The 14,283-nt window shown below is 35.4% G+C and overlaps 1 protein-coding gene across 2 annotated transcripts in view; it reads right to left on the bottom strand.

Moving 5' to 3' along the window:
• LOC126975486 (organic cation transporter-like protein) overlaps positions 1-14,032 on the bottom strand; it is a 28,663-nt gene extending 14,631 nt beyond the window's left edge. The window contains exons 1-2 of one of the 2 annotated variants that reach the window (XM_050823399.1): positions 13,937-14,032; positions 8-498 (exon numbers count right to left, since the gene is read on the bottom strand). In XM_050823399.1, the coding sequence (XP_050679356.1) occupies positions 8-471 (464 nt within the window). In that variant the 5' untranslated portion in view covers positions 472-498; positions 13,937-14,032. The remainder of the gene's footprint in view (positions 1-7; positions 499-13,936) is intronic. The other variant, XM_050823400.1, reaches the window with a different exon arrangement.
• Positions 14,033-14,283: the final 251 nt, after the last annotated feature.

The following is a 14,283-nucleotide window of genomic DNA, read 5'->3' as shown; positions in this document are numbered from 1 at the left end:
AACTTACCGATCTGATAAGAATCCAAACACGATACTGCCGAGCAAGATACCGAATTGTAAAACCATTTGTGTGAAGCTTGCCAGCCATGCGCGTTCGCAAACTAGATCCCACTCCGAAATTATGGTGTTGTCAAACGGTGATAAATTGTAAGAATATTTTGAGCAATTCTTATAGCAAGTCGAATTTGCAACTGTCGGTCCTTCGAGCTGTTTAAATGTATTTGAATTTTCATTTAAAATTGCAGTATTTCCCGTAAGATCCGTGAGTGTTGTATTTTTGAATTCGCTGCACCAAAATGTAAACTGTGGTGTCAGGAATAATATTGCCATTTGCACCCATCCTGAGGACAATTTCACCAGAGAAACTGTTGAGAACACTATGAATTGCCAGCGTCCAAATTGTCCAATCAATTTAGCGATACCATCTTCTGTTTTAGGGCTAGATACTTCTGTAGACAGCATTTTTACCATGTTGAGTATTGATCCAAAGTTTTATATCTGTAGTAAAAGAGAAATTAAACGTTGTTACATAATATTTCTTTTTACTAGAATACTGCACTTATAAGAGATCATATAAGAATTTATAATTTACTGGCTGTATATTATGTATCTAATATGTCTTAATAATTCTTTTATATGCTTTGTAATGGCATGCGATTAAATCTTAAAGCAAAGATTAAAATTTTAAGAAGCCAGTTATCAGCATTGGCTTAGAAGTTAAACAGTTGTATTTATCTACGCTTAAAAACGTTATTAGTGACAAGGCCGTACTCAACAAAATTAAATAATATTAAACCAATCAAGATTGTAAAAAATAGTGGGTGTATTGAAGACTTAAATACAATTTAATTCGCGAGTCATTCTAAGTACATTTCTATCGATTTACTAGAATTGACTTGTCTAAAGTTAGCGAGGAGAACTTTTAAAAAATGTATAAAAGGCACACTGGTTCCGTTACCTTCAATAATTTCATGAAATTTAACCACTTCACTTTTAGTCACAATTCGAAATATCTACTTCAACTCATGACACTTTCACGTGTTCGAAGCACTCATGTATTTTACATGCAGATTAATTTTATCAGGAGGATAGAACACCCACTTAACTTATTGTAATATTTAAAGAATTTACTTTAGAACGAATTGGGAAGGTGATATGAAAATCACTACTTATCTAGACTTTATTTTCTTTGATAGAATTGGTAGACTATTTTTGTTAAAGTCATGTTAAGGGTATTCCAAAGGCTGTTCGTATGTTGGAAAAAGTTATTTGAGATCGAATATTTACGGATCAATATAAAAACGTTCGTGTTTTTAATTTTATTCTGATTTGTGCTTAATTATTTTGATTGAAATTCTGAAATTTTCTAATAACGAAACATTAATATTACGAACACCATAATATTTATGCAAACTAATATATAAAAATCTCATGTTGGTTACCAAACGGCTGAACCAATTTGTATGAAATTTTGTGTGCATATCGGGTAGGTCTGAGAATCGGCCAACATCTATTTTTCATACCCCTAAATGATAAGGGTGACCCAGTCCTAAATATACGTGGGTAACACTGAAAATGTTTAGAACTGGCCAGTTAGAAACATTGGTAATGAAAACTTTTTGAATTTCTATTTTAGAACTCTTTGGTAACCTAATATAGTATATTGCATTCATTTGTCATTTGTTTTTGTGAATTGGCGGCAAATCTAAAACTCTTGTTAAACGTGAAAATGAACCTAACGCGAGAAAATTTTCGATCAATGATTTACTATGACTTTCGTTGTGGGCTTACTCAACAACAAATCTATGATAGGCTGCGATTAGCATTTCTTAATGAAGCCCCATCTCGTGCCACTATTTACAATTGGTTTAACGAGTTTATGCGTGGACGCAGACTACTGAAGATAACATCAGTGCTGTGGGACGCATGATAGAGGAACATAAGAGTGACCTATCAGCAGATACGGGCAAGCCTAGGCATTGGTATGAGCCAAGTTCAAAAAATATTACACGAACATTTAGGCGTCAGGAAGCTTTGTACCAGATGGATTCCCCATACTTTAACCGACGACCAGAAACACCTTCGCATGGACTGGAGTCGCCAAATGTTAGATAAGTTCAACGGCGGTGACTCAAATGCTTTATTTGACATCGTCACAGGTGATGAAAGCTGGATATATTGCTACGAACCCGAAACCAAAAGACAATCAGCTCAGTGGTTGTTTCCTTTCGAGGATCGACCAACTAAGGTAAAGAAAGGAAGAAGTCAAGGAAAAAAGATGATTGCCCCATTCTTTGGTCGGAAAGGTCATATCGCGGCAGTTGTACTAGAAGATGGAAGGACAGTTACTGCAGACTGGTATGTCAATCGCTGTTTGCCTGTTGTCTTGCAAAAATTCGACAGCAGCGCCCTCGAAGCAGGATCCTTCTTCACCACGACAATGCTTCAGCGCACTCCGCAAAACGGACTGTTGAATAGTTGACTATGGCAGGTGTCGAGATAATGAGTCATCCGCCCCATACAGTCTTGACCTGGCTCCCTGCGACTTTTATTTATTCTCAAGAAATAAAGATAAAATTCGAGGTATTTGCTTGCGTACGAAATGCCATAGAGATAAGGAAGAATGGGCCCACTGCTTTTCTCAGTGGTTCCATTGAATGCGACGATGTGTAGTGTGAGAGGAACGGAGATTTCTTCGAAAAACAATAAAAGTATTGGCAACTTTCTACATTAAGCCTTTGTTCATTTTCTAAACATTTTCAGTGTTAATAATATATAGTGTTATAATAATAATAATATAGATACCTAGGTATATATATTATTATTATTTTTAGCATTGTTATTATTCAGCATTGAAAAATACATACTACTTCAAATTTTCGTCCTTCTACAATCTACAACTATTTATTATATTATATTTATATTTTGTATCGCGATTTTTATATTATTCTGTTCCATCCAATAATCCGATATGGGGTTGCAAGATTGCAATCGAATACAATGATTGTATTCGATTGCATCTATTTTTGTACCCCAAAAATTTGAATTATTGATTTTTTTAAATTTTTTTATGGCATTACAACGTTTGCTGGGTCAACCAGTATATGCAAAAAAATGAATGTCTACGTAAATTGATACTCATATGTTCACTCGCTGAGTGGTATAAAACGCAAACTGTACTCTTTCATTGGGCTGTCTTACCTTAAGATTAGCATAGTTTCAGCTGTTAAAAAATGAAATTAAAGATTATGCTAAGCTTATACTCAGCTAAGCTTTAAAGTCTGAGCAAACTCTATGTACGCTCTATAGATCTCAGCTGAACTCCTAACCGTGCGGTTTTGCTTTTAGTGCATTCTGCAGGTAACTAACAAATCTTAGCGGAATTAACACTTAAGATAACTAACATAATATTTATATATGCAAGTTATTAGCAACATAATAAATCAGAGATTTGAATTTTTTTTTGAAGTCTATATAATAATACGTAAAGCGAAAACTTTGTACCCTTTTTTAAAAAAAATGCGCAAACGGATGTATGTGAAATTTAACACAGTTAAAGTTTATATGGAGAAGAAGTGCATAAAGCTATTTTCTTATATAAAATGTCTTATAAAAACATTAAATTAATTATTAAAATAAATATTACACACACAACTGCTTGTATGTCACACAATACATTATAGAGGTAGAGTATTTCACAACTAAACCCTTACAAAGTTCAAACTTCAAACAACTAGTCCGGAGACCGCTATATTATTTCCATCTCACTAGAACTCCTTGCCAGTAATATCAAATATGAGCAATAAAACCTATCAAAGTTTCTAACAGTAAATTATACGCCGTTTGTAACAAGTTACACAACGGTATTTTGCAATAATTATATTATATCATATACATAATCTTACGCTAGAGACTCCAGTTGAACTTGGAAGTTATGTTTAATTCTTACCCGTATAATATTACGTTACTGTTTAATATAAATCCTCGTGTTTGTGAAAGCTGGGTGTGTCGATGAAGTACAGTTAATTTGAGAAGGAAATTGTTGTGACAGCTGTTACTGTAAAGGAAATGTTGAGATAGTCAAGTTGAAACGAAATGACTTCAAACCTATCCAGGTACCTTCACTCGCTACGCGTGACTTTGAGCGGCATAGCTTCGTCTAGAACAAGAGAACCCCAGCGGGCAGATAGGTAGCACGTACAAATAATAGTCTTTTATTAATATTAGGTATAAGATTTGCATAAAACGTGTATTAAATTAAATCTTTCGAAAGTTATTTTAAACAATCAAACTTAGCATCATTTCTTCATAATTTATATTTCCAACATAAATAGAATAATATTGGTTCATTCAATTCGTTTCATAAAAATTGTTTATGTTAAGTTTTACCATTCCATTTGAATGTCCTGCATCCGGCTCCCGCCGTCGGTGGTGCAGTGCGCCGCATGAGATGGACGAATATTATCAACGAAAATGTCATGCGAGCGTACTATGGGGCGACAGAAAGGGAAACCTCACTGCTTATCATTCCCGAATGCTTTCTCTGTTTCAGATCCTTGAACCAGGAATGACCGTTACCACACAACTACTGTCTGATCAAGTGCGCTTTTAATAAACGCAACAACGTGTTGGATGATGTTACGCTTGATCGACTACGCTCTGAGGTGACGGACAGTCTCTACACCACTGATCATTTTTAATAAAAATTATTCAAATTTTTATCAATATATTATGGACAATGGCTCCAAAGCCAATCAATATAGACAATTAGATAGAACAATAATTTTATTTGTATACATGATTCGATATTCACTATTTCGAAAGGATATTACAGAAGTAAGATATTGATTTATAACATAGTAAATCACTTTATCACTAAGAGTTAACGTATAATTTACATTACGTTCGTAATATAAACATTCAAAAACCAGTACAAGGCAGTTTTAAACCGGTTCGATCAAAATGGATATTTTACTCCATCACTTTATATCGATGTCACATTATATTATAGTAAGTATGAGTAATATAAGTATGTATATACATACATACCAATCATACTCTCTCTTATTAATAATCGCAGTATAAAGTTACTAAAAGTTTAAAATTACATATCCCTGTCATATAATTCTGTAGTAAAAAAGATAATCTTTCCTTTTTTATATGATAATAAGGGACGAGACGAGCAGGACTTTCAGCTGATGGTAATTGATACGCCTTGTCCATTACAAAGCAGTGCCGCTAAGGATTCTTGCAAAACCCCAAAAATCTGAGTCGCACTACAATTTCGCTCGTCTCCTTGAGACTCATTTGCGCAGTAAATTCACTAGCTACGGCGCCCTTCAGTCCGAAACACAATAATGTTTACATATTAATCTTACAACTTAATCGGTGTCGACTAAGATTAATATTACGTGCAGCCACGGGTCACGGCAATTTTAACAGGCATTTTTTTAATATAGGTGTCACGGACAGCCCTCTATGCAGAGGTTGCCTGGGGGCAGAGGAAACAGCCGCTCACGTTCTGCTGGAATGCAGTGAGGTGGCAAACTACAGGGCGAAGCACCTGGGGTCACCAGGCGCTCTTCGGGGAGTCTTCCGAGACGTTAAGAAGTTGGGTGACTTCTTGGAGGAGCTTGGCTGGTTGGAGTAGCCTCTACCACCCTCGCACGCAAAATAGGCGCATATGACGTCGAGTTGCGGAAAGCGCTCGTATGAAGAAGAAGAAGATGTGCAAGGGAGCCTCCCAGTGGTTACTTCGCGTTTATTAATAACATAGATAAAGTATTATGAATAAATTATTGTTATTGAATTGTTTTGTTTCGAATTACAAATTATACTATAAGATATTCTGTGTTTCATCTTTGTTCATAAGCAGTCGATTTATTTGTATCGTTGGTTTGTGCAATTTTGTGTTAGAATAAATTGTAGAAGTACTGCAGTCTTGCAAACATTTCTTAAGTAAAATAGAATATGATATTATGTTGAACATCAAACTTAATCAAATAAATATTTACATTTTATCAGAGTAGGTATATTACGAAGTGCCGATATATTTTCTTTTAAGATAAGAATAATTCATTGAGTGTACAAAACAAAAATCCTTAAAAAATATCCTTGTGCTATTTTACGTTTGTAGAAAGAACAACATTGTAATAAAAATGATGTTAAATACAATCAAGTAAAATATTATTAAACCACATATTTTAGCTAATATTGTTTGAAGTATGATACAAATGGTCTATCTAGTAGACCAACTTACTTTAGGGTGTCTAATTAGGGAATCAGTGAGCGCGCGCAACGTAAAAATTCACCCTGATCATTTTTCCCTAAGGCGCCAAAAGAAGTATAACTTCAAAATCATTATTTTTTACATAACGTAAAGTAATTTTAATTTTTCTTCATTTCAAATCTGTCTGGCTACGTATCTATAGATTTATTGTTGACATGTTGTTACTGCTTGTTTTAAACATTTCTTAAGTTCCACCTTCGCACGACACGCCACAAATTAGGATATCATCCCCATCATCTGGATGTGTGGCGATCCTCCACAGTGCGGTTTTCAAGGAGCTTTCTTCCTTGTACTACTAAGCTGTGGAATGAGCTTCCTTGTGCGGTGTTTCCGGGACGATACGACATGGGTACCTTCAAAAAAAGCGCGTACACCTTCCTTAAAGGCCGGCAACGCTCTTGTGATTACTCTGGTGTTGCAAGAGAATGTGGGCGGTGGTGATCACTTAACACCAGGTAACCCGTACGCTCGTTTGTTCTCCTATTCCATAAAAAAAAATTGTGACTCAATGTCATTTAAGCAGCTTGTCTGGGCTAGACCAGGGCCAGCCTTCTGCTTTATACAATTCCACCCAAGCTTGAGTAGTTTGTACCTTGTTCAGAGTTTTCTTCGGAAGTGCAAGACATTTTTTTTTCAAAAATTCGCCGAGGACAGCAAGCATCGCAAGTATGTCGGTCTGAGTGAGTCTTATATCTTTGTGCCGTTTGGTAATAACTAAATACTATCTTCTCGCCTCAATAGGAATACTGGAAACCTAAGCGCTGGCAGCTATTTCGGTCAACGGATCAGCCTAGCTACCCAAAGTGGAAATGCTGCCAGTATTCTTGGTATACTTCCCCATAATGATAGTTTTAATTTAAAGTAATCATAGTATCGTAAATATAGTTATGAGAATTTTTCGAAATAAATGCAATTTCATTTGTAACAGAACTTTTGGTCTTATACATGGCGTAGGGGTTGAGAGGTAGAGATACAAAATTCTGAGCTGATTAAAAGAATTGGTGATATAACATATAGGAGGGAAATATAGTATACCAGTGAATAATATCATCATCATCACTTCAGCCGGAAGACGTCCACTGCTGGAAATGCTGGACATAGGCCTTCCGTAAATATCTTCACTGCGATTGGTCTGTCGCTGACCATCCAACCTATTCCGGCGATCAACGCTCTTGTGGATGTGTGTATTCCTACCCACGTTGCATAAATAAGTGAACGAAAATGCTTTTGATACCTGTCGGTAATCAATAGTGTTCTTCGCAGCTCATGATTCATTGGAAAACCAAAGTAATCACAATGTTTCAAGTAGTTGCTGTGTTTTTACACGACACCTATAAAACGACCACGACAAAAACCATCAATGCTATCAGAGATGTTCTTTACAATTAGTAATGCTTTTTACAACAAGATTTTTATAACAATGGAAACAACTCTAAAGATCCAGTCTTTATTGTATCAGAATAAGCAAGTTTTCGTTTTCAAGAGAGAATTTCAGGTAGGTTTGTATTTAGATATGCTCTCTAGATATCTCTCCCTATCTCTCCAGGATGTTAAAAATGTCTCATTTACATTTTAAATGTCTCATCCAGCAATTCTTCATTATCTGTGATAATATTATGACCAGCTGACTGATTCTGGTCTTATTGCTCTTGCAGTTTGAAAGGCCTTAGTTTACCTTTCTGAAAAAAGGTATGAGTAGCACTTGTCATAAAAAATATTTTACATGTTTCATTTGAAAATATTTTGATTTTATTAGGAATCTAATCTAGCGTTTGGAACACTGTAAAAACGATAAAAGTCTGTATCTGGATATTATAATGTTTCAAAAAGTTTAATAAAAATAATAAAACCAAAAAAAAAAAACGGTAGTATAACGTCCGTCCAAATACCACAGTGTCTGAAGACGAAGGCTTTCAACCAGTTTGTGTTGCCAGTGATGACTTACGGCGCGCAGGCGTAGTCGCTAACTATGGGCCTTGTGAGGAAGCTCATGGTCGCTCAGAGGGCAATGGAGAGGGCTATGAACGGAGTTTCCCTGTGAGATCGAATCAGAAATGACGAGATCCGTAGGAGAAACAAAGTTACCGGACATGGTCCAAATCATTGCGAAACTTAAGTGGTAATGGGCAGGGCACATAGTTCAACGGACAGATGGCCGTTGGGGCAGTAAAGTCCTCGAAAGGCGACCACGTACCGGAAGACACAGTGTTGGTAGGCCCCCCACAAGATGGACCAACGATCTGGTCAAGATAGCCGGAATACGTTAGATGACGGCAGCGCAGGACCGATCGTTGTGGAAATCTTTGGGGAAGTCCTTTGTCCAGCAGTGGATCTTCTTCTTCCGGCCGATGATGATGATAACGTCCGTAGGAGTGAGAAAGATAGCATATCTAAAAACTGGCCTACTAATATTATCTCCCGAAAACGTTGCTCTTAGATTATAACAAGCTTATGCCCGTCGACTTCCTTGCGTGGAGTTTTGGATTGGTTTCATGGTTAGTATATTATCCATTTATTATTTTATGTGTTAGGCAGTGGGAGCCGCCTTGGCACACACCAGCTTCTTGGATACCTGAGGTAGTCGCGAATGAAACGCCCGTTCTTTACTTAACTTTGTTTAATGACTCATCGTAACAGAGTACAGATCACAATTCGGATCAAACACTACATTTCTACAAAGACCGCCAGGCTTCATGGGCGTCTTAGTAAATGAAATTACTGGGCTATGGAAGCTTCACATCTTATTGTGATCAGCGTTAACAGCAGCCGCTTGGTTGTAGTCATTGGTGTTCTATTCTAGTAATGTCATATAATAACATGCCCTATCCCCCAAAGTTTAGCCAGAAATATTCTGTTCACGGTTGCATAGGTCCTGGAGGGCTATTACCAAAATCGAAATCCGAAGTTTCGGTCAAAAACGAAAGAACGACGAACTTCGAATAAGATCCTATTACCAAAGTACTTCGGTGTCGTATCGGAACCATGGATATAACCATAAAAAGTCAAGTTGTAGTTATTATCATAATAATATCAAACAACGAAAAAGTAAATGACAAGTGAATTTGGGAATGATTAATACGTAAGACATAATGGCTAATCGCGAATTTCGTATTGATCTTTGGATCCGAAACACTTTCGTCATGGATGTACGATCCGTCAACCGGTAATAGGGCTCCTGATAAACTTTCTAGGCTCCACTGCATCAGCCCTATTCTTTATAGCAATCCAAAGTTTCGACCAAATGTACTGGAACATACTTTATATTCCAATAAGTATGCTCGCTACTTAGACAGCTCTTATTCTATATATCTTCTTCGCAATATAAATATAAGATTAATTGAAATAAGGCTTTTTTGAAAACAAATGGCTATCTGTTCCAACGCAAACCAAAAGGATTCAAAGTATCTATCTTATATATAACTGTAAGGAGTATTAAACATAATATAATAAAAGACTATCACACCTAAAATTACTAATTTTCTTACCTTACAATATGATTTAATATATTTCTTATGATATGATAAGGGGTAGCCGCAGCTATATATTTTGTTGTTGAGCCTAGCCTTCCAAAATCGGGAAGTGCCCTTTGGTACTAGATCTTTCATATTCACTAAAACCGAAAGTGCCGTACGGCACACTACGCCTTGACCAAGTTCTGACTCTCATTTTGTATATAAGATAGTTTATTTTGCATAGTCTTATAGCTTGTTTCAATAGCTTTCTTAATCATTCTCTCATATCATCCAAATTATAAGCAATCTAATAATACTCGTAAAATAATACGCATTGACATGCTAATGCGCGCGCGCCAAAATCGCACCGATGTATGGCACACAGCGGCGCGGGGGCACTTGCCGATTACGGAAGGCTAAACTCTTTGCTATACGTGTATATAAACGATAACAGTGCAGAACAAATCACAAAATATTTAATATAAAACAAGTTTGTTTTTGTTATGCTTTTTTTACCACACAGGTACCTACGTAATACCCCGAATACTCTAAAGATTTCCCGAAGATGTGCGAGTACGAATTATTTACGGAAGCAGTCTCAGATCGAATATAGACATATTATATAGCATATCCGTTAACCACACATGTTCTAATTAATACACACATAACATATTGTCGCGTAGCAACGCTTCGACGTATATGACGAGAGTTGTCAAACTTAAAGACTCGTAGCTTTGGCGTAAAAGTGTTTACTTTAGACGCTGTAGACCCGGGTTCGATACACCTACCAGTGTATAGAATTTTTTGGGTTTTGTAAAGTTGATGGAAATTTTTAGTAAGTTCAGGATCAAATCGAACAGAAAAAAAGGGATGGGAAATGTGTAAGCAGGATAAAAATAGTTAAAAGAATTTTCTAGTACAATTTAAATTTAAAGATGGAATGGGAGAATCATTTTGAAAATAGAACAGATCCGGGGGTATATAAGCCGTACTAAGCGTGACCTACGGCAAATCTAGTTCTGACTCGAAAGTGTAAAGAAGAAGAAGAAAAGAAGAAGTAGTGAAAAGTGGAAGTGTTCCAAGAAGAAGAAGATAGAAGAGACTTAGTGTTCGGCGCGGTGTGACGCATTGAGGGTACCGCCACTTCGACAAAATGAACAGCGGCAGACCGGCGAAGTGCAAGTTCAGAAAAATTGAACGCAAATAAAGACTCGTTCCTATAAGCGGAGTATTATTTCCAATCCCTGACCCACTCTCGTGTCAATATTTACAGACATCAAGATGGTTAAATCCGTACTTGAGTTATAAAAGTATAGACAGGACATACATAATGGTGTCACAGTTAGTCATAAAACATTTATTTATCACAAAAATGTAATGTCATGTTATTACAAACAGAGGCTACAGATTTATAAAGTAGTATAGATAAGATAATACGATAAAATCATTTAATAATACATGTTAAAATTCGACAGCAGCAAAGGCTAGATAGCACTTCTTCTTACAATTCCGGATTTGGTTACGGAATTTATAGTTGCCCTCAATAGCAAATAGTTGTCTTAAATATTTTGGCATATTGCGCCGGCATATATATTATATTAATCTACTAGTTGCTGCCAGCGACGTTGTCCGCGTGGACGCTATAGAATAGAGGAACTAGACATATATATACAGGTACCACAATGGCGACTATTTCTGCCGTGAAGCAGTAATGTGTAAACATTACTGTATTTCAGTCTGAAGGGCGCCGTAGCTAGTGAAATTGCTGGGCGAATGAGACTTAACATCTTATGTCTCAATGTGACGATCGCAATTGTAGTGCCACTCAGAAATTTTGGGTTTTTCAAGAATCCTGAGCGTCACTGCATTGTAATGGGTAGGGCATATCAATTACCATCAGCTGAACGTCCTGCTCGTCTCATCCCTTATTTTCATAAAAAAAACCATATAATATATATGTTTTTATATCTGTCCATAGTTTTGTATCCTCTATGTTATTTTTTATGCTTTATATATATAGCTATTAAGCCTATATGTTGTCACGATCTCATGTAAATATTCATGTAAAATTTCAATAACATTTATTCAGTAGTTTTGCCTTTCGCCCGGATATACAAACAGACAAACGGACAAACTGTTCTATTCTCTTTTGTATTCGGTATTGTTTGTAGAACAAATAACATGTTATCTTTAATATGTGGTTACGATATACAAAATATATAGTATTATGTGTAACTTGAAGTCAAACTCCGGCTCTGTCAAATGACAAGATACTACTAAGTACTAATAGAAAAACCGTTAGCAATCGAATAACCAATTGATTGAACTTATGTAACCTAAAACCATAAAATAACAATATTTTTTTCGAAAATTTCTTACAAAAATTTTATGCAGTTCTCTGGAACATTTATTTAGATGCGTCAAATTCAAAAATAGAGTGTAATAGTTGTATGTACTCTGTATACATTGAAGTTTCATAAATTTAATAAAAGTGGGGGGAAGTGTCTTAGCATTTTATATGAAAATTGAAGATTTCAAAGTTTTTTTTTTACATTTAATAACATAAGTACATATATTTGCAGTAAGTTGCTATATCTATCTATCTATCTATCTATAAATATTATGCCATTTTGTTAACCCGGGTCGTATTGCGAGTTAACCCGGGTTTTGCCAGTCTGTGAAGCGTGTCCTACATTTTTCGGATACCCATCACCTTTTTCGGATGTCCTTGTCACGTACAATCCACTTTTCAACAACAGTTATCAATCTCTTCAAAAACAGTTTCCTTACGTTTCAACAAAAAATCACTAATGAGTACACGATTCATTAGGTTTCTCTCAGCGTCAAGTTTTCTATATATCCCAAATATCAAGATTTTTTCTGTAAGCACCTAGATAGTTTTTTTTCAAATGGCTCAAAACTATTTTATAGTCAATTCTTCAGCTTTGTCATAAGAACTGACTAAATGCCGATCTAGCTCGACTTTTAAATAAATTGCGTCCATTTTATCCGTAACACCTATATTTTACATCAAAACTCTTGGAAAAGTGGAAGATAACTTTATATGAACGTAGTGGTTAAATTCTCTTTAACTTTATCTACTGACACTGTAGTAGGTCCGGTCCAAAAACGCCACAACGCTTTAAATACACTTTAAATAGCTGGAAGAACATTTTACTAATTTGAATATTTTTTTTTATTTTACCTTTATCCAAATGTTTTGAGTTTTCTTTAGTGTTAATTCCGCTAATATTTTGTCTTGAAACAATTCGACGATGTCCGCAAAGTAACGCCTACTTCAATAAATTTTAAAATTTTACCTTTTTGTTATCATGAAAACCAGCCAGGTACAAGTTTTTTTAATGAAAATAAGGGAAGAGACGAGCAGGACGTTCAGTGTCGCTCAGATTTATTGAAAAACCCAAAAATTCTGAGCGGCAATACAACTGCGTTCGTCACCTTGATACTTAAGATGTCAAGTCTCATTTGCATAGTAATTTCACTAGCTACGACGCCCTTCAGACCGAAACAGAGTAATGCCTTACATATTACTTCTTCACGGCAGAAATAGGCGCCGTTGGAGTACCCATAATCTAGCCGACATCCTGTGCAAAAGAGCCTCCTACAGCACAGAGATCTTATAACAAGTTTGTACATACATGCGAAAACAATTTTGCCTGATCTATATAATAATATTACTTAAATTTGCCAGTAGTATATTGAATTGAGTGGCATTTCATCAAGCATTAACTTGTGCCTTAATCTTTTTAGTTGGCAGTTAGTCATCAGACGGATAAAAAAGCTGATTTGAAAATACTTAGTCTACTCATAACTTAGAAAATATCAAACTGACGCGGAAACGTAGGTTAAGTCTACAGGGAACCCATTAAGGATTCACTTATATGTTGAAAAATTAAAGTAAATAATACTTATACGTATGAAAAGTACGCGCATTTTAAACTTAAATATATTTCAATCACAAATTTTATTTTCGTGTCAATAATCAAAAATAAATCCGAGTGCAGTTCTAAACTTAATTATGATTAAATAAAATTAAGATGTTTGTTAATAATATGCATGCATCGAAATAATATTAAAATGTTGTACAAATATTATGTTTTAAACTATAAATATCATTTTCGTACTGTTTGAACGGAGTCGTTAGTAAAATTTAATTAACACAGATAATACTCACATTAATTAATTATTACTTCACTCAAAGGCATCACCAATAGTTATAATTAACAACTTGTTTCCATTTACACCCAAACGTGACACATTGCCAACAACTTCACGAATACTGATTGCCGCGAGATGAAGGACTTAGCACACCACAGTTTAAATAATCATTTTGTAAGTGTGTTGCGGATAAGCTGATAGGTACATATATCGCGATTTATAATCTCATATTATATTATTATTTACTACCTGAACTAGCAAACGTTGTATTGCCAAATAAAGTAATTAAAAAAAATTCAATAACAAAAATTTTTGAGGTATAAAAAATAGATGCAACCGATTCTCAGACGTACCAAATATATC

The sequence above is a fragment of the Leptidea sinapis genome, chromosome 36 (assembly GCF_905404315.1).
Source record: "Leptidea sinapis chromosome 36, ilLepSina1.1, whole genome shotgun sequence".
NCBI classification, from domain to species: Eukaryota; Metazoa; Arthropoda; class Insecta; order Lepidoptera; family Pieridae; genus Leptidea; species Leptidea sinapis.
Note: the sequence above shows the minus strand (reverse complement) of the source record. Positions and strands in the feature narration are given on the sequence as shown.